Source organism: Orbicella franksi, chromosome 6 (genome assembly GCF_964199315.1).
Source record: "Orbicella franksi chromosome 6, jaOrbFran1.1, whole genome shotgun sequence".
In the NCBI taxonomy this organism is placed as follows: domain Eukaryota; kingdom Metazoa; phylum Cnidaria; class Anthozoa; order Scleractinia; family Merulinidae; genus Orbicella; species Orbicella franksi.
The window spans coordinates 18,885,276-18,904,873 of NC_138150.1; the positions used below are offsets into that span (position 1 = coordinate 18,885,276).

General features: G+C 43.8%; 1 protein-coding gene across 2 annotated transcripts in view; it reads left to right on the forward strand.

Annotated features, from left to right (window-relative positions):
* Positions 1-19,598, forward strand: part of LOC145490766 (uncharacterized) — a 36,824-nt gene that overhangs the window by 13,967 nt on the left and 3,259 nt on the right. The window contains exons 3-22 of one of the 2 annotated variants that reach the window (XM_081469865.1): positions 904-3,500; positions 4,290-4,588; positions 5,158-5,463; positions 5,548-5,914; positions 6,334-7,234; positions 7,685-8,015; positions 8,535-8,597; positions 9,247-9,376; positions 9,779-10,414; positions 10,811-10,860; positions 11,081-11,542; positions 11,707-11,904; positions 12,841-13,182; positions 14,331-14,397; positions 14,779-14,893; positions 15,347-15,422; positions 15,749-15,857; positions 16,640-16,756; positions 17,628-18,523; positions 19,202-19,265. In XM_081469865.1, the coding sequence (XP_081325991.1) occupies positions 904-3,500; positions 4,290-4,588; positions 5,158-5,463; positions 5,548-5,914; positions 6,334-7,234; positions 7,685-8,015; positions 8,535-8,597; positions 9,247-9,376; positions 9,779-10,414; positions 10,811-10,860; positions 11,081-11,542; positions 11,707-11,904; positions 12,841-13,182; positions 14,331-14,397; positions 14,779-14,893; positions 15,347-15,422; positions 15,749-15,857; positions 16,640-16,756; positions 17,628-18,523; positions 19,202-19,265 (8,126 nt within the window). The remainder of the gene's footprint in view (positions 1-903; positions 3,501-4,289; positions 4,589-5,157; positions 5,464-5,547; positions 5,915-6,333; positions 7,235-7,684; positions 8,016-8,534; positions 8,598-9,246; positions 9,377-9,778; positions 10,415-10,810; positions 10,861-11,080; positions 11,543-11,706; positions 11,905-12,840; positions 13,183-14,330; positions 14,398-14,778; positions 14,894-15,346; positions 15,423-15,748; positions 15,858-16,639; positions 16,757-17,627; positions 18,524-19,201; positions 19,266-19,598) is intronic. The other variant, XM_081469866.1, reaches the window with a different exon arrangement.

Sequence of the window (19,598 nt, forward strand, 5' to 3'; positions counted from 1 at the left end):
TGTTAAAGATTCTCTGGATTCTTCGGAAGTAGTTAATGATGACCACATTTTCATTTCTTTTGGAGTAGAAAGGTTAACAATTACTCAGTTTTCAGCTGTAATTTGTTACTCCGATGGCTGATCAGATATCATTTTGATAAGATTGGAGAGAATTAAGACAAACTGAAGTCTGGTTGAAGCCTAGTTGCTCGTAAGCGATCATTGTGGTTTTTGCGGAGACTTTACTTTCGAAACTTTCAGCTGTGTGTGTGAACACGCACATGGCATTTTCAAATAGGGCTGCAAATAATTTTGTTTTTCTAGAAAGGACATATGCCCACCTCAGTTACAGAAATGTCGTCGGACCGTCACATTTTGAAGTTGCCTATATTTTTTAACTTTACACTTGATTCTAATTTTCGACACGCAAAAGAACATTCCAGAATGAGTGTACATGAAAGTTATGCTCAGTTCGATTTGTTCAAGTATATTTATATTTCATTTTCTCATGTTTGGAATTTCGTCAGACATTTTTGTGGGCTATTGTCTGGTGAGCGACTGTATGTTTATTTATAATGCTCCTTTTTAGCTTCATGTTTTCGCGGAAAATATTAGCCGGTATAAATATGCAAGACTTGTAAGAACAAGCAGTTATACCGCAAGCTCGAAACGTAAAGTAACGTAAGTTTGCCGTTTATTCTGTTCGTCATTGATGAATTAGCCTTGAAATCCATTTTTGAAAACCGAAAAAGAATTGCCACGCTCACAGCAAAGGAGAAACTACATGTACTCTCTTTCACGAATATCCTCGCAGGGCAAACGCGAGGGTTTGGCCGTTCTTGGCAAATGCTTCCCTTCTTTTTACAAAATAGAAGTTTATTCGTATTTTTATTTATATTTTATATATATTTTTCCTTTCACTAGACCTACAGAGCCACCTTCCCGCTCTGCTAAAGAGCCCATGCGAACGGAAAGTGTTATTAAAACAGTAACAGACAAACAGGAAGCCGCAAAGAAACCTAGCGATCCCGACAAAAGAAAAGCAGCTGACACGCAAAGTTCAAATGCTCCTTTGAGGTACATCGATAGAGGAAAAGGAAGCGAACTAAACTCAGACGATGGAAAGAACAAAGGGTTACCATTGCGTGACATTCCACTGCGTGACACTCAAAGCAACGAGGACTTGTCTCGCCGTGACAAACAATCGGTCGTGGGCGATTATGATAGGACGCGCGAGAAAGTGTCAAAACCGAAAACCTTTGAACATTTAGGAGTTGATTCCGGCGGGACTAAAAGGCTCAGTAATGGACCGCCTCCTCGGATTGTTGAAAACGGTGCTGTGACGTTTTCCTCGCAGGAAAAAAGCTATAGCACTGAAGCGCGCTCTTCGCCGTACCCCGCAAACGAACCACCAACGCTTATTGCGTACCACAACACCGTACCTCCTAGAACCTCTTCAAGTACGACGCACTCGAATGTACCGTCGACGATGCCCAAACTTACACCTATTGCGCCGCGCATAAACAACGGTTCGCCGCTGACCGTACCTTATTCGTCCGATGCTGAACGCAAAGGTTTTTCTTCCGGAGCGTGGAGGCAAACATATTCTTATCCTTCGAGCTCCGTATCGTCGGCGCCGTCTGTGACGAGTCACAGCGGTGTTGTTCCTTGGACTACAAATTATCCTGGTTATCCTGGTTATCCTGGTAAACAACCTCAGGAGGATAAGGCAGATGAAAACAATTGGCGAACTAAACAACCCTCTCGCGAGGAACGCGACCTGAATAGGACAGGCGGTTATGAGCATGCGCAGAAACATGTTGCGAGAAACTTTTATCAGCCACCATGGGAACGACCGCCATATTACGGACCTCGTCCACCCCAGGTACGCGCGGTCGGCAACGACAAGGGTTTTGGCGGGAAAGATGTTGAAGACGATCCCCAGGATGTGTCACGCGAGTCTTCACGCGAGGGTTTGTCGTCCTCCGAGCAGACGCAAGGTAAAGTTACCAAGAGCACGTTTAAATTCGGTGCTGGACAAGCGAGTTTACGAAAAGAAGCAGATCTTTCAAGCGCTAAGATGCCGCTAAGCGCAAGCCACGGGGAGTACCAAAGAAGCCAGCCCTTTGTGAGCAGAAATGAGAAGTCTGTTATCGGAGAATATGTTAAAGATTACAACAACAAAAGCGACGAGGGAAAAGGAAGTTTGGGTAACGTTATTGTTCACAGCAAAGAATTAGGGTCTTACCGACTCTCAGTCGAGAGGCGAGAAGGGAACCAAAAATACTTGAAGCCGGAAATGGCAAAACCTTTGAGAGTGGAAGAAAACAGACCAGCTGCTGGCAGTTTTAGTAGTTACGATAGCCGAGAACAGAGCGAGACAACTTTTATGGGCGTGCCGCGCGCAGAGCTTAGATCATCTGCTAAAGAGGATAAAGAAAAGGAAGGCACTGATCGCGTGAGGTCCGGTGAGCCCTCGCGCGCTAAAGACCAAACCTCGTACAAAGAACACGCGGTACGAAAACCGGACTCGCGAGAACTTCCAGCGATGGGCGATGGCAAAAAGAGTAATGACCGAAACAATAACAGTACCGCTTTGAGTGCGTTTCCTTTCTTTACATACAGCAAAGGTGGTTTCACTTCAGTTGCCAACGGAGAGCAAATGAGATGCGTTGAGCGTGGCGGCGGCGCTGTGAACGATGATAAAGTTTTTGTTCCTCCGAATGCCACGATCGAGATGTACGAGAGAAGAGAGCAAGAAATGGAGAAGAACGGGTTCAAAAAAACCGACTTTAACGCTTTTGCCAGAAACGTGGAAAGTAATCATGTGTCAAACTCAGTCGACGAAGGCGCGAAAAGACACGATGACAGACGAGGTGCGCCGAGACGGGAGGAAGTGAAACCGAAGTTGCCAACGGGGCGATTTGAGAACGAAAAACGGGATGAAACGGAAGAAATCAGCTCTGACGAGAATGAGGATGCAGCGAGGCATGGATCAAGGGAATCGATTTCTCCGGAAAAACGAGCTCAGCTTCGACTTCCTCAATCTTCGGAGAGAACCGTCGTTTCGCCGACGGCTGGCAATGTACGGCAACGCCGCCTATCGTCACCCTTATCTGAGCAGAGAAACGCTGCGTCGTCCAATCCTTACGGCGCGTCTTTTGGGTCTGGCTCTCAGAGCAGAAGAATGGCAAGTGATGGTAGCGAAGGCCATTCACGGGATTCTGCTCCAGAATCTGGGATGTCTGGTCTAGGAAGTGCAGGTGCCGCCCAGTTTCTAAGAATGGATGGCGGTGCATTCGGCAACCCGTACTTTGCACCGTTGTTTGCGGCGCCCCAAGCTATCCCGGATGCCGGGCCGTTTGTAGTGCTCGATCCGTCGATTTACGGCGCTATGTACCGTCCACCCATGATGGAGGCCGCCGCCCCACCTGGCATGTTTCCACCAGGAGCATTTGCTGCTGCTGATCCAGTGACGGGCCAAATTATGATGATTCCTCCTGAGGCTTACATGCCGATGGGTAAGAATATCGTACTCTTTAACTCGAAGGAGAAGGGGTACTGGGTTGTCACATGTCAGGAAATGGTCAGGGCAAAAATATTCTTCAAGGTGATGGGAAAGTCACGGAAAATTGAAATAATTTAACATGGCTAATTTAATACCATTGAAGGCTGGAAGAAACATTTGGGGTCATTTCCTAAAACCTACCAGTCTGGCTGTAAGGGGAGGCTGGAAGTCGCCACTGTATCTGGCATTTTGTATTTATGTGGTCAGGGAAATTTTATTGTTATTAGGGAAAAAAAAACCCAGGAATTTTGAAAAGTGATGTCTATGGCAACCATGGGGTAGAAAGTAGCTTGTTGACAAGTTTCTTATCAGTAAAATTGACAGTCAAATAACTTATTATGAATTACATTAACGTCGAGGGAGGTGATCATTGCTGAAAGGGAGATACTACTATCTTTTCGCTTGTAATTTCTTGCATACTACGTTATTGTCAATTGGAAATTGAGAAAGATTTCTGTCAGTAGATCGCAGATGTATTTCCGAAAAATACTTCTCCATACCAGTTGTCTATTTTCAAGAGCAACTGTTACCTTACATGATATGAAATTAATCTCGTTTTCCCGTTACCAGCCTCCTACGCAGACACTCTTTGAGCTCGTCTTGCAATCTCCTTCCCCGGTCGTGGGTGAGGAAGATTGCGTGACGAGCCCAACGTCTGTCTAGGAGGCTATCCCGTGACTGGCTCTTTGAGGTATAAATTAAAAGGTGACCTTTCGCTCACGCGTAATATGTTCTTTTTCAGTTGCAGCCGAGAATGCGGCGTTTATGAACCCGGCCATCATGGATCCGAGATATGCCGGCATGTGGGGAATACCTGGAGCCTGGGACGAGACACAGTGGCAACAGTTTTACCAAATGATGCAGCCTTTTCAACAACAACAACATAAACAACAACAGCAACAACAGCAGCAGCAGCAGCAACAACAACAGCAAATTCACGAACGAAGCAAGCAATTCCTGTTGGGTAAACAGGGCAGCCAGTTTCCTTTCTCTGCCTATCCGTTCTACTACAGCGACAAACACTTTGATCAACAGCAGAAGGTGATTAACAAACTTCATTGTTTTAATGTAAAGTTTGATCAGTGCAACAAAGTACAGTCAAAAGATTTCTTTCCCTTGGCATATAATACACTAAGGCCCAGGTCAAACGTCGAACTTCACATGAGACAAAATTAATTGCAATTTGAGTCGATTCAAACGGGTAAAGCTCGACCTTTCAGTGAAACGTCGAACTTAATTCGAATTAAGATCGATCTAAGTTGAGACTAACGTCGTACTTTCCATGAACTTAATTCACTCAATTTAGTACTTCTTATGTTAAGTTCGACGTTTGACCTGGGCCTAGCAATTTGTACATAAAACTGGGCATAACGCTGATAACAAGGTGTGTCACGTCACGCCGCGAGCTGTTTCATTCCACTATAGTTTGGACCATCCACTCCCTTCTTCTACGGCTTTGTATTTCTTTTTCTTGTTTCTTTCCCCATCATTTCAAACTGTTAATTAGTTTGATTCAGTTTTAAGACCGTTCGTTTGTCGTGGAATCTTAATATTACAAGAACTTGCCTCTTAAAATGCTGAGAAAAATCAATTGTAAATTGCTCGTCTAGGACGAGAGTAAAGATGGAAAGTCTGCAGATCTGCAACAGAAGGCACGTGAAGTAACGCAAGAACACTCCGAAAGTCAAGCCAAAGAACCTGCGCCGAGACCAAAACCCGAGACATCCACGTCGCAAGATCACGTGCAGCGCATACCTGCATCACGTGATAATGATATCGTTCAGCAGCAAGAAACATCCAGTCAGCGTGAAGAGAAGTCGGCGATTGACAGCCGCTGGCTGAAAGAAGCCCACCAAAAGCTAACTGAGAGACACAATGCTGTTCTAGCTCAATTAGATGCACAGGTGGGTGCCCAGGTAAGAGTTCGTTTCATCACATCACGAAAAATCATTATGCCGAAGATTACACGTTTACATTTGTTCCTTTGATCTGATCCACAGGGAAAGATCGCCAAACAGCTTAAAGACTACTTATCGCGGGATCCCCTCTCTCAGTTTTCTTTTCCGGGATCACAAGTCCCTTTTCCCAGGGACATTCCCAAGGTTAACCTAACTGTTCCCGTGTCTACCACCTCCTCTGGGATATCGGAAGTCGGCCGAGACAGCGTGTCTCCAAAGACTGTTTCGGCTGCCGTTACGCTGTCCAGCATGGAAAAAGCGCGCGGTGAAGAGGCTCAGTGGACCTCAAGGTTAACCCCCCCTGCAAAGAATGATACCCAGGTTGTTAGCGGGGGTAACGGCGTCGTGGATCGGGTGAAGTCTCCTAGCATGCTGCCTGGCGTGGAGTCAGCGATTACCAAAGAAATAGGTAAGGAAAAGTAGTATTTAAGAAATAGAAAACATTTCCGGTGTTTCTCTTGAGCTCTGGTATAACGAATGCCGTTCTCTAATTGGCTATGCTGATCGCTATCTATTCTGTTGTAGATAGTGAGTAGCGGAATAGAGTGCGGTTGTGAACAATATGGTGGCCGCTTATTGACCTTTTTGAATTGTCTTTTAAAGAGGATTTCGATAGAGGTTTAAACGGCTAGAAGACGGATGTATTCAAAAACAGTTAGATTATGCGCTCGAGATTTCTATCGCGTGATAGTTGACGAGGACGCAAAAACATAGCAAACAAGCAGGAATTTGTTTTATTTATGCACAGTTAAGTTGTTTGTTGTCCCATGAAGTAGACTGTCAAAACTTATTTCTTAAACAGCAAAATCTTTCTTGTTCTTTCTGTAGTGGAAACACCCCGAAGACTTGAGGCTCAACCCAACTTGGCTGGCGAGAGGCTCGTCTCACGGGAATCCCGTGAAGTCCCCGCGGGACAGATAGCGCTGCAATTTCCTCAAAAATTGATGGCGTTCGGAAATGTCGCCTCTGAACGTCTAGCTCAAGAGAAACCTGATCACGAGGCAGAAAGAGAGCGGTTCGAGGGTTCTTTCAGGGCTTACGAGAGGGGACTTCCTGCAAGCTACAACGAAATAGTGCGTGATGTTTCTGAGAAAGCCATGGTGCCGAACTTGGAAAGTCATTTACCGCGACGGGAACACTCTCAAAGAGTTGACTCCTATGGAGAGATGACGAACTCGTTTGTTAAATCAGACATTGAACGATCAGAAAGGGGATTGCAGCCTGCAAACGTTAGATTAAGGGAAAACGTGGACTCTTTAGAAGATAACAGGGGAAATTTTCAAGCGCTGTCTTCGTACGAAAAACTGTCGCCTCCAGACCAGATGGATAGCGATTCTGAGTTGGAAGATGACTTTAACACAAAGTGCGAACTTCGTAGAATAGCCTCGTCTTTTGTCCCTCTTAAAACAGACCTTGAAAACAAGGAAAATTCCACAATCTTTTCACTGAGGCCGTTCAGGTCCGAAGCCGAGCGAAAACAAATCCGAGAAAACATCGATCGACTCCGGTCAATGGCGAAGCGACGGAACAGCAAAGACCGATTCATGGTGTTTAGTCGTCGGAAAGATCTTCGGAGTCCGACGACGATTTTGAACAGCGTGACGAGTGCTATCAGTGACGTGGCGGGCGTGGAGTCGGTGGAGAAAGAGATGCGGATGAAACTAGCTGAGTTACAGAAGAAATACAGAGAGAAGGTCAGGGAACTTGCCCGACTGCAGCCCAAGTACGGGTATGTAATTCAATAAAATTTTATTTTTCCAGTTGCAATGGAAGATATAGCATTTCCTCGATTACGTTTTACATTTGATTTTAAAAGAACCCAATATAAGTAAGAGCGCGAAGATGTTGTGTTGCCTTACTATTCTAACCACAGCGGTCAAACGGCGTTCAAACGTACTGCGCTTGCGCTGTTCACCCCCGTCGTTTGAGTCACTCATTGAAAAGTTATGCTTTTTACGCCGCATATGCCAAAAAGGAAATATAATAATACTTGTTATCCACCTAGTTTATCGGCCGAAATTTGATTTACCACTGCTTGTTTTGTAACAAAAATCCTGCATATTTTCGCTTTGATCTCTTATAAACTTCGAGGTCACGAAAACCGGCTGAGGTGGTAGGTACACTTGTGAATACTTTGAGGCATCAGCTCATTGCCTTGGATTGTCTGTCTCCTCCACAGGGCCGACGATGGAAACGGCAAATCGACACCAATCAAAAGAGGCCCTGGAAGACCCCGGAAGCGGAAGTACTTTGGCGCAAGTTCCAAGGGTGACAAGTCTTCCCCAGGACCCCCAACTAGTTATGGCAAAGAAGGCGAAGAAAAGCTACCAGTGAGCAGGGCCCAGTCGCCCGAGTTGAACGCTGTCGCGAGTGAGTCGGAGAGCCTGGTATCTAAGGAAAGCGAGCCGCCCAAGAAAAAGAAGAAAAGGGCCAAACAGAAGAGTCCCGTAGAGCGGGACGATCGCGGGTCAGCGCCGCCTTCCCGCGGACTCAGTCCCGTGGAGTTTACGGTAAGTGGAGTGATGTGAAGTATAGACCCTTTGCAGCTAACCCATCACGTGACCTATTTTTCATAAAATTATGGGCTATAACTTAACGAATGCTAGAAATGGGAAAAACATGTCGAAAATATCAAAATGGCCAAGTTTGAGGTCCCCATCAGTAAGGATGGAGATTTTATGACGGTCCGAATTTTTAAAAAAATAAGAAGATTTGTATGGAAAAAGTTGCTGGAGAGCAAGGTCTTGCTCTCCAGCAACATTTTACATACAAATCCTCTAAATTTTCCGAAAATTCAAACTGTCGTATAAACTTACTCCAGGGGCCTCAAACTTGGCCATTTTCGTATTTTCGATACGCTCTTTCCATTTCTTGCATTCTTTAAGTTATAGCCCATAATATAAAAATTTTCTAGGAAAACTTTTGTCACGTTACCCCAGCTGCGAAAGGCCTATTAGGCAGTATCTGTTTTTCAGCGTCATTTTTTTGTTGTTGTTGTTTTTATTTCATCTGGCTATCTTTTTTATTAGGATTTTCCGGTCCCTGTTGGAAAGAAAAAGAAATCTCGTAAGCCACCTGGCATGGAAGAGGAGGTAAAGGAATGCAATTCATCTTTGATTATGGTTGTGAATGAAGGCTCGTTTTCATTAACGTCGGATTCGGTGTCAGAGTCGGAGTCTGAAGAGTGCTTATGACCTAGTTAAAATCGAAAAACGGAGTCGTTAGCGGAGTCATAAGCTAGGCGGAATCTGAGTTGGACGGTTCAAAAACGTTTTCTGTTTTTTCGATCCCGCTTCCGATTCCGTCGGTTGTGATCCAGTGAAAACTAGATTGTCGGAGTTGGAAGTAGGAGCGGAAGAACCAACCAAGCAAAATGCTATAAATGTCTCTTTGCGACTCCGACAATCTAGTCTTCACAGTAGCGAAGAATTTATAAGCGCAATCGTTGTTCTGCTTCCAACTCGGTCAATTTGAATTTAACTAGATCGTATGGCTCTACGCTTCTGAGTGCGACTCCGACTTCAACTCCGTCGCTAGTGAAAACCAGCTTTGAAAATGCAAAATATCACTGTTGTTGGTGAAGATGACGGTGTTTTGTTTAACTATTTTGGGCTCGGCTTAAAAAGAATTTGAGTCTATCGTTTTACGTTACTTAAATAACGTGAATTTAATCCATTGCACCTTCGATGTCTGTTTACGAACGTTCCGTCTAAATTTATATTTTGTTTACTTGCATTGCAGCCCACTGTAGCACCTTCCAAGAACAAACCCACCAACGTGAAGAAGAAGGGACCTGGTACTGGGAAACGAAGGAAAGGATCGCCAACAGAAGATACACTTAACCGACAGACTACCCCAGAGCCACCAGCTGGTAAATAAACTGTTTTTATTTACTTCTTGTCGCGAGCTCATTTTCATTCTCGTTAGAAAGACGTCTGAGGTTTGACCCAGAAAATTCCAGTGTGATGACGCAGCCCTACAGAGATTCTTTCGTTGCTGCTGATTGGTTGTTACGTGCGCGCGAATCAAGCAATGACCGACCCAATGAAAACACTACACGTATAGCCGTAATGTGCGTCATCAGCGTGGAGTTCCTCTTTCTGACGCTGGAGGTTTGGGGGGGGGGGGGGGAGGGGGAGGGTGAGAGAAAGTGAGCACGCGAAGGAAACACCTCAGGCAAAGTTTCATTGTTTTTGTATTCTTTGTCTCATGGCACTGTTCCAAAATGAGTACTTTTATTAGTTTTCTAAGCGGATTTCTTTATTGTTTGCAGCTATCAGTGAAAGGTCCGCCAACGACTTTGACAGCAACGCCGATTTTACGGAGCCGAAGAACACGACCAAGAACGCGAAAGCGAAGAAGCCAAAGCCAAAGAAACGAGCTCGTCCGAAATTTACCATCGAGACTTGCGAAGGTTACGACGACGGGAAAGCGGACGACGAGTTACCCCCGGAGAGTGCTGACACGACGTGTGAAACGCCTCGAGCACCATCGCCGACCAAAGGCAAGAAAACCAAGGGCACCAAAAAGAAGCGAAAGTCCTCCACAACCACTCCTCCCAAAGCAAAATTCGAATTCCCAGAAGTGACGTTACAGGACGATAGTTTCTCCGAAAACAGCAGCGTGTCTCCGAACGATATTGCAAAAGAGGTTGTTGCCATAGAAGCGAGGAAGCAACTGGAAGCGCAGAAGAACAACAGAGAGGTGACGAGTGATGTTGATGACGATGTTTTTTCTCCGAGCCATGATGGACGCGATGGTTTGAGTTTGTTAGCGCAGGCGTCGTTTGCAAGTGTTGATAAGCCTACGAAACGAAAGAGATCTGAAGCTGTTTCGCCTTCAGAAGACCTGTCTCAGAAGAAAAGGGGAAGACCCAAGAAAGCCACGGAGTCGCCACCGTTGGAACCAGGTAAATTACAATAGTGTCAAGCGGGAGAGGGAGTGGGAGAGAGAGGGAGCTGAGAGAGGACGGAGTTGGGGGTAATGAGAAAGGGAGATGATGAAATGTCGGGAGGGACGGACAGGGTTAGGGCGAGGAGTAGAAGAAGGAGGCAGCGAGAGATGAGATGGGGAGGAAGAAGATAGGGAGTAATAGAGGAGGGGCATAGGAAAGAGGGAAGGGGGCGTGAGATGGAAGGAGTGAGGGAGAGCAAAAGAGAAGAGAGGTGAGCAAAAATGTAAAATGTGATGTTCCTCTTTAATTTAGGTTTTACTGATATCCTGAATTTGAAATCGATATCTCTAAAAAATATTGAATATTAAAATATTGAAAAATATTAAAAATGCTTCCACCGTTTCATTGAAGATGCTCCAGTAACACAAAAGAAGAAGAAAAAGAAGAAGGTTATAGAAGAGGTAATGTTTATTTCTCAAGCTCAAAATCGCTAGTCTCCTCTCTGCAGATAACTCAGTTCATCTTCAAACTGCCGAGAATTTATTATTTTATCTCTCTGCGGCATTGCATTCTGTCGCTATAATTGACCGAGATTTAAAAGCCAAGAGTTAAAATTATTGATCGGCGTTTTAACTTGTCAACAGCTTCCCTAATTTTAAAAACTGTTGTTTTGTTCTGTAGGATTCAACGAAAGAGCTCAAAAAGAAGAAAAAGAAGAAGAAGAAGGACAGTGCCCCAAAGGACGAGAGCATCGAAGAGGGACCCGCGGAAGTACCACTAGAACACCAAGAAACTGCGCCCTCGACTTTCGAATGTCATGACGAGTTTGACAAGAAGCTTCCGGAATCGTCCATGGCGACTGGAGACAGCGAACAAGATGAAGAAGTCTTTCGTCCAGTTTCCGAGCAGAGTAAGGAGGTCAGGACAACACAGTCGGGCTCCAGCACTCCGAGGGAGAGTGACGAATTGAAGGGGAGCGTGTCATCGTTGCTAAGCGACGAGTGGCAACCGAGAAGGAGTGAGAGAATCTTCATCAACAGCAGCGTGACCACCAACTCTAGTTCCAGTCCTCTCTCACCCACTAGCAAGGGAAGTGAGTTCTCTTACATGAAGAAGACGAAGAGGATGTCCGTAACCAAGGTGGTGAGTAGAACTTAAGGATTTTAGTTTTAGCTTAAGAGGTCTCCGAAGATGGCCAACAGTCATCTAGAGTCCTTAGTGAGAAACGAAGACGAATTTCTAACGACAGTTAACCTTGCAACAGCTTGACAATGAGTTGATATCAGTTCCATGTTCTTTTCAAACAGAAAACAAGCAGGTCAGGGTCCCAGGGCGAGGAGGAACTGGGAGAGAGTGACGTCATACCACAGAAAGCGAAGGCCAAAGCAAAGAAGAAGAAAGGGCCTGGTAAAGGGAAGAAAAGAAACCTTTCTAATACTGCTGAATTTGAGGACTACGAATCATCTAAACTGTCCAGGAGAGTGCGCTCCAAGTCTCGGCAAACGGTAAAATGGTTTTCACTTCAGTGTGGGAGGGGTGGGGAGGGCAATGCTTTGAAAGAAAGGGGAGGGAATGTTAATTTCTATGTTTACGGGGGGTGGAGGGGGCGATGATTTTTGATAGATTGAGGCTTGCTTATTGGATTTTGCTTATGTATATTGGAGTATTAAATCAACTTTGTCCTAGATTGTAACGTGGTCAATAATGCTGCCAGTTTTCCTTCGATGTTTTCCAAGCTCAGTGACCAAGAGTTTTTACCGTTTAAAATGCTTCGAAAATTTCAAAAGCCCTTTTACTAGATGACGATCTTTAAAATGTGAAAATTTTAAAAGGAGACGCTATCCCTGTTGAAATATGTTTAGACGTTTAAACTGGATCATTTTCCTACGCGATTTAACGGTCGTGTTTGAAATGCGCCTGAATAAACAACATCTGCTTATCCGGCTTTCTAAACTCTCTAATTCACACCAAAACATACATTACTTGCAAAAACTCTCGGACGTTAAACTTTCGGAGGAAACGTAACATGAGTAAATTTACGCATACAAAACGCGAATTACACTGAAGCAACATCTATGTACCCTGGGTTTTACAGATGCACCGACGAGAAAATAACAAATTCTTACTTACCTCAACCAGTGTCTCATCAAGGGATCGCTCCATAATGGAAACTAAGAGCTTTGGAGCTTCTTAAAAGTCTTATACTCTACTGTAAATAGTTCAGACGCTTAAAAATGTTGGACGGTTTTATTTTCGTCCGACAGTTTTTGCAAGTAATGCAGGTGAATAAATTTAAAGTTGCTTTCTGTTAGCATCCGTGCTACAGCTGTGAAGTTTATGCTACCCTGTGATTCTTGATTCCTCTGGGTCACGCGTTTCGATCATCATCGGAAGAGGGCTATATCTGGTGTTCATTTAGGGGTGTTATCTTTCGATTTCAGATTGACTTTGATGACGCGGACGAGGAAGAAGCCGACGAGCTTCAAGACGAAGAAGAACAACACGAAGAAGGTGAAACTGACGTGGAAGTCAACGTGACTGACAAGACAGAGTCGACAGACGAACCAGTCGAAGAGCCTAGTGTACAGGTGGCCAGCGCAGAGAGCGGAAATGACGTAACACCGGAAACAGAAGTAGAGCCAATAGAAGAAGACCAAAAGGACGAGAAAGGGAAAGTAGATGTTGAGATGAAAGAAGACGAGAGAGCGGACGAGAGAAATGTCATAGACGAAATAAGAAATACCGAAGTGATTGAGAAACCCGGAGAGGGAGAAGTCAAAGAGGTTAGCGTTTTTTCATTTGAGTGTCGAAAGATAATTGGTTTACGCGATTGGCTTAAAAAAACTCGCGCCACTTTTTCATCCAATCAGAAGTAAGACCAAAATCAATTGTTACGTACTCGCAGTCGTTTTCCCGCGCTTTACATCAGCTACATGTAATTACTTCGCACTTTGATTGGTTCTTTGTCTGTGTCCTTGTGATTGGCTAGAGTGATGATTACTTTGGTTTCGGTTTTACGATACTCAATAGGCCACGTTCGATATATCAATATTCTAACATGGCTCCGGGACTTTCAGGACAAAATTGCAATTTTTTTAAAGTTTCTTTTGTCTCTCGATTCCTTAAAGAGACTTGGATACAAAGAAAACACAACCAAATATAGAAGTTTGTCCTGAAAGCCTCGACGCCATATTAGAGTATTGATATATCGAACTTGGCCTATTGAAAACTGCTCTGGAAGATTTAAGAAACACTACATGTACAGTTGCTGCGATATTCACAAGGAACATTTAAAAAATGGTAGTGAAGTATTGAAGTTGCTCTTCAATTCTTCCGGTGGTTTGACTTATTCTGTTTCGTAAATTCAAAAACGAATAAAGGAGAAGCGAGAAGCACCGTTTGCTGTTATTTCCACGTTAAATTTGCGGCGTTAAACGAGTAAAGGCAGTAAACAGCGTGGGGGCAACTTGAACTGTAAACTTTTGTTTCCTTTTGCGCGTTCCGTCCATCAACCACGGACCTCTGCCGGGTTTTAGTTACAAATTTGCGCTGCGTGCCTCTTTATAAGACTGAAACCCGGCGGAAAAGAATTATCTGATACCGCAATCCTTGTAACATTTCACGTGATGCACAACAGGAAACAGGAAAACAGGTCACATTCATAAAGGATCCCAATGTTGGGACCAATTTAGGTGCGTCGCGTAACTGGTTGTGTGGTTTTGTGTTCTCGGATAATCTGCCGTATATGCTAAATGGACAAATTAACGTGTTTCTCCCTCAGGAAGTTTGAGAAAGGGAGACAAACCGCAAGAGTGATCATATGCAGTAGTTGCAGCACCTTCTGCGATAATAACTGGTTTACAATAAGTTAAGTATAGTAACATAACTCGTATTTCCTTTTATTAAATAACCTTTTTTATGCTTTCTACAGGAATATGTCAAGAATGAGGAAATAAAGGAACAAGAAGAAGCTGTTGTTGAACGTCCCACATCACCAGGTGAGTTGCTCTCTTCGTATCGATTGACTGTCGAAAATAATTCTGTATGTTGTGGTCGTACGTTTTTTTAAACCTTCTCACAGCCAGTCCTAGCCAGTCAAAGGAAACATGCTTGTTTTTTTAACCAATCAGAAGCAACCTCCAAACCGGTCGTCTCTAGCCTGTCACACGCTTTCCCGCGCTTTGCGCCAGCTGCATGTTCTAGCTCCTAGTTTTGATTGATTCATAGTCGAGTTACGTTGTTTGCGTTAGTTGTTATAGTACTGTGCGCAAAAAAAATAACAACCCAGAAGGTACATTGTCCTCCTACTAAACGTTCTATGTATATATCAACCTTGCATAATTCAATGACTGGATTTTGTCCTTTCTTTCCTTTTCTAGTTGACGTCCGTTTCACGTTTCTCGTCGACGAACTAGTAGAAGGCGTCAAACTCTTGCTTCCTGTGGATTCTGTTTTCTATCCTGGACGCATCAGTACATTCAATGAACCTGACTTGTAAGTATAATCTATGTCAAAATTCTCCTCACTCTTGTTCTCTCATTTTCTAGAGTTCTCTTTGGGAGAAATTGGTTTCAATTCAATACATTTTCCCCAAGATTACCAGGTCCTTAATTCGTAAAAAAGAAAAGAGAAGCTAGGAATTAATCAGAAGGAGAGTTAGCGAGTTTGATGTTAGTCGCATCTTGAAAAAGATCTTTCTCAGTCTTCCCGAATCTTTAACATCCATGTTTCCTTTGGTGTTATTCCACCTTAATTCACTGCAAATTTCGAGGTTTCCTTCAACCTGAAGTACAAAATGACCCAATTTAAAACAACCAAGCTTGGTCTCTGGACCGTCTGCCGTCCGTCGTCCGGCAGTGCGCGTCTCCAAAGTCCTGGGCACAAATGAACATGACGTAACAGCATTACGTAATCCGAGTGAATAAATTAACCGTGTCTTATTTTCAGATTCGGAGTGGTCCTGGATGGTGAAAGGGGCAGAAGGCCACACTGGAAATCGACGGAACAACTGCTTGATCAGGCGGTAAGTCGAGGGATTAACCTTGTATTGTGTTCTGAGTATCTTCTGTCATCTTTGTTGTCTTCCACATCGTCGTTAAGTCGGAAGAGCGAGTTCTTCTTTAGGTCGCAATTTGACTTAGTGCGCCAGTTGCGTTGGAAGGGTTGCCTAGTAACAGTGACGCCATTGCTCACGCTGTTTGCTGATTGGACGACTGAAATGGGAATCCATTCCTGCTCTTTTACGTAGATTTACGAAGAATTGTTCTCATTTCCCCTTACATTGAGAGCCATTCCTTCCTTTATTTTTCTTTCACCTGAACCTGATGTTGTTATGTTGTTTTGGAACAGGTGAAGGATATTCAACCGCCTGGCGACAAGTTTCTTTCCATTGGAACACGTGTTTGTGCCCACTGGAGTCCTCAATACAGGTGTTTCTATCCGGGAACTGTTACAGAAGGTGAGCTTACATCTGAAATTGAAAGTGAGAAATTACATCTGCATTGTTTAGAATCAAGCCTATGTAGGTCAAAATCAATGTCTTTCCAGCTTAGTATAAAGACGTTTAAGTCCAAAATGACCTCTATTTTACTGACTATAAGAAAACAATAACCTAGACAACGCGCGCTTGTCGTTTATGTTTACCGAGGCGCTCTAACTAAAAGGCAAGGTCTTTGCAATTCAGTCTCAAACCCCTTAAACTCCTGAAACTCCCCTTACTAATGGGGCAAACTCTTGAAGTTGTGTGATATTTCGTAATAATACACGTTTTGAAGAATCAGTTCTCAATATTCGTCATTTTATATGCATGTTTTGGTTTTAAAGCGTGAGAAACTACAGAATTGTTTTCCCTTATGGTTTAACGAACCTCATTTGAACCTGAGACAAACTGTGAAAGTGGTTGCGGCTATTTTTGTTAGCAAGACCTAAGGATTTTTAAAAGTGTTCGTATACGTAAAGTGAATTCAGTTGAATTGTTCCTTGTTCATGTTACGTCATTGAAATACAGGATGTGTAGCCCTGGAAGCGGGTTTTTTTGCGACTTGCGAGGAAACGTGCTAGTCGTTTTGGCCACCCAACACAAGTTTCTACGCAAGTTCAACTTGCGGCTACTTGCGACTACTTGCAAGTCCGTTTGGCCAGAGCTTTTTGTTATATCGTCAAGGTTCTTCTATATACTGATTTGTTTATGGGTAACACGTGGGTCTTATGTACATCTAACTTTCCTGTCGTTATTTGCAGCTCCACCGGACGAGAAGGAAGTGGATGGGAAAATCTGGATCGAGTTTGACGATGGAGACAGCGGCTTCTTCCAGCTGAATGAAATCAAAAGAATACATCCAGACTTTCCTGTTGAAGGTAAACGTGTCGTTAGCTCAACTTGTTCAGCGACTCAAGTAATACAGAAAAAATTGCGAGTTCTCCTATTAGGAGTGAGACCCATGGCTTCCCGTAAGACTGGTCGAATGCTGTACCCGTGGGCTATATAGGAGACCAGGCTATGCCCCTGGGCTATATAGGAGACCGGTAGTGGCCAAGGTCCCCTCCACACTACGCCAGAGAAATTTGAAAACGCAGTTTTATTTCTATGGGTAAGCCTACTGTCCACACTAATCTGAACCGAAAACGGAGCTTTTCGAAAACGCTCCTTCAAACGTGCCCGGCGTTTTAGTGTGGACAGACAATGTTTGCAAAACAGAGCTTTTTCGAAAACGATGACATCACGGCAATCACGTGATTTCCCTTCCCGAGTTTTGCTCAAACACAAATCCAAAATGGCCGGTGATCGATGCGTTTTCAAATTTCTCCGGCGTAGTGTGGACGGAAAATATTTGATGTGTTTTCAGAGTGAAAACGCCGTTTTTTAAATTTCCCGGGAGTAGTGTTGACAGGGCCTAAACTCCCCGCAAACTGCTAAGAAATCTCTTCATTCTCATTCCTCGCCTTCACTCTCGTCGCCAAAACTAATCTACCAACGTGCCAGTTGGTTATCACACATGTATCTGAACCTTTTTCAGCATTAATCTATCATTTTCTTCCAAAAATATGATCTCCAGGGGTAAAACTATTATTTCGCTTGGCATTTCTCTTAAGTGGAGAATCTGGCGGGATCGTTCTTTTGTTGTTGTTTTTTTATATTTATAGATATCCGGAGGTTTGTTAAGTACTAGCAGGGGTGGTGACATTTCTTAATTTGCAATATCTAACCCATATACAATGTTTCCTTCAGATTCGGAGTCCATTCCCACCCTGCCAGAGAAAAGATCTCGGTCCAGTTCCTTGGGAGGTGCTACGGCGAGTTCAAGGTTAAGACTAAGAGCAGAGGAAAACACGTCAGAGTTTTCATCCGGGAACGAGAGTTCTGGCGAGCTTCATGCGAAGAGACGGAGGCTGAGAGGGAAAAGGAAGAGCAAGGATGACTCGTGGCTTCCTTCAAAACGCTTGGCTAACACCGCTAAAGAGACTGGTTCAAGTAAAGGAGAAACATTGAAGAATAAAACGAAGGATGCTGAAAAGTGTGACACTGAAAACATGGGATCTCTCACAAGAGTCAAAGATAAGAGTCAAAGTGGTAACGATGGCCAAGAAAGCAAAGTTGTGGATGCACCAAAACAGAAGGCGAATAAAGTGCGCGGCAAAACGGAGACGAAAGTAGAGAACAAGGAAGCGGCATCTAGAACTGTGGAGAACACAAAACAAGACTTGGCTACAGTTGCTTCGGCGGAACTAAAAGAATGCGAGAAGGAGATTCACCTGAGCGACTCGTCCCTCAAAACGGAGGGTTATGAAAATAATTCTAAACAATCGTCTGAGAAGACGCGCACAGCTATGGACAATAACACGGAGTCCTCTGATCAGGGAGAAGAAAGTGAAGCCACATCGGATGTAGAAACGCCTAAACACGAAAAAGGACCTCGGGCTGGAACAAAAGGTTCCTCAAGAACGTCTGAAAAGGACCTCAGAAGGAGGTCCCTTAATTTGAGCTTAAGTAGCTCGTTTCGTTCTTCACGGGCCGAAGGCGAGAGCCCGACACGTGATGTTTTGTCTACGTCACAAGACGAGGACAGCGAGTCGTACAGTGACGCTTTTGACGAGAGTCCGCTGGTCGAAAATAAGTCTTTTCAGGTGAGATGGCACTATCATAAATTCATGCATTAGTTTACTCCAAGACAACCAAATTGAATAATATTATGATGTCGCGTTGTGAAAATATTTAGTGTATTTTAAGGTTGACAAGCCCCAGGGAAGTGTCTGTAACTACGACACGACTGTTCACAAACGCCTGTTGTGTCGCCCCACCATGTGTTGTCGCCAATCAGCTGGCAAAACTCATTCCCTTAATTTCATGATTAGAGCGGTTTTCATTTGAGTGTCGAAAAGCAATTAGTTTTGCACTAACTACGCTACACGATTGGCTTAGAAAAAAAAAAAAAACTCGCGCCCCATTTTCATCCAATCAGAAGTAAATCAAAACTATTGATAACTCTTTCGTAAACGTTTTCCCGCGCTTTGCATCTGCTACATGTAATTCCTTCTAGTTTTGATTGGTTCGCTGTACTGTCTGTGTCCTTTGTGATTGGCTAGAGCGATTACTTTTGTTTTGGTTTTGCGACACTCAGTTGAAAGCGGCACTAGTGTATACGAAGTGTTTTACGTTACGTTTGGGAAACAATGTTGATTGTGTTCCTCGCGACTCTGACATAGATTGCGCAGCGGTTCCACTTGCAAATAAGGGTGCCAGGATTCTGCAAACAATCATCAGCGGGTATTGACATCTTATCGTGTTTCTTTCATCGATTTCAGCCTCGTTTTGCAAGGAGACGTCGCTCAGAGATTGATCGTTTGCAGGTGGACATGAAATATTCAGGTGAGATGCGTACCATAGTTTATGCTTTTACTTTCTTTTTTGCTCAATATCTGGAGTCAGTCATTAAATCACCAGTTTCCAGTTAGCTGAAATTTTAAACTTGATGAGGAATTTCTGTTGTACGGTGTATTTTGATGATCAACGAGGCTTGTTTCTCTTGTTGTCTTAAAGGAGCTCAGTCACGGTATTTTGAGTTATTTTGCCCACACGCAAAATTGCCTTTAAATTGAAGGAAACCTGAAAGTAATAGTTTACAAAGTTAGAAAAACACCAAAGAGATAATAATAAACCTTATTATAAGACTGTGTCTCACAGAGACTGGCAGCTACTGAA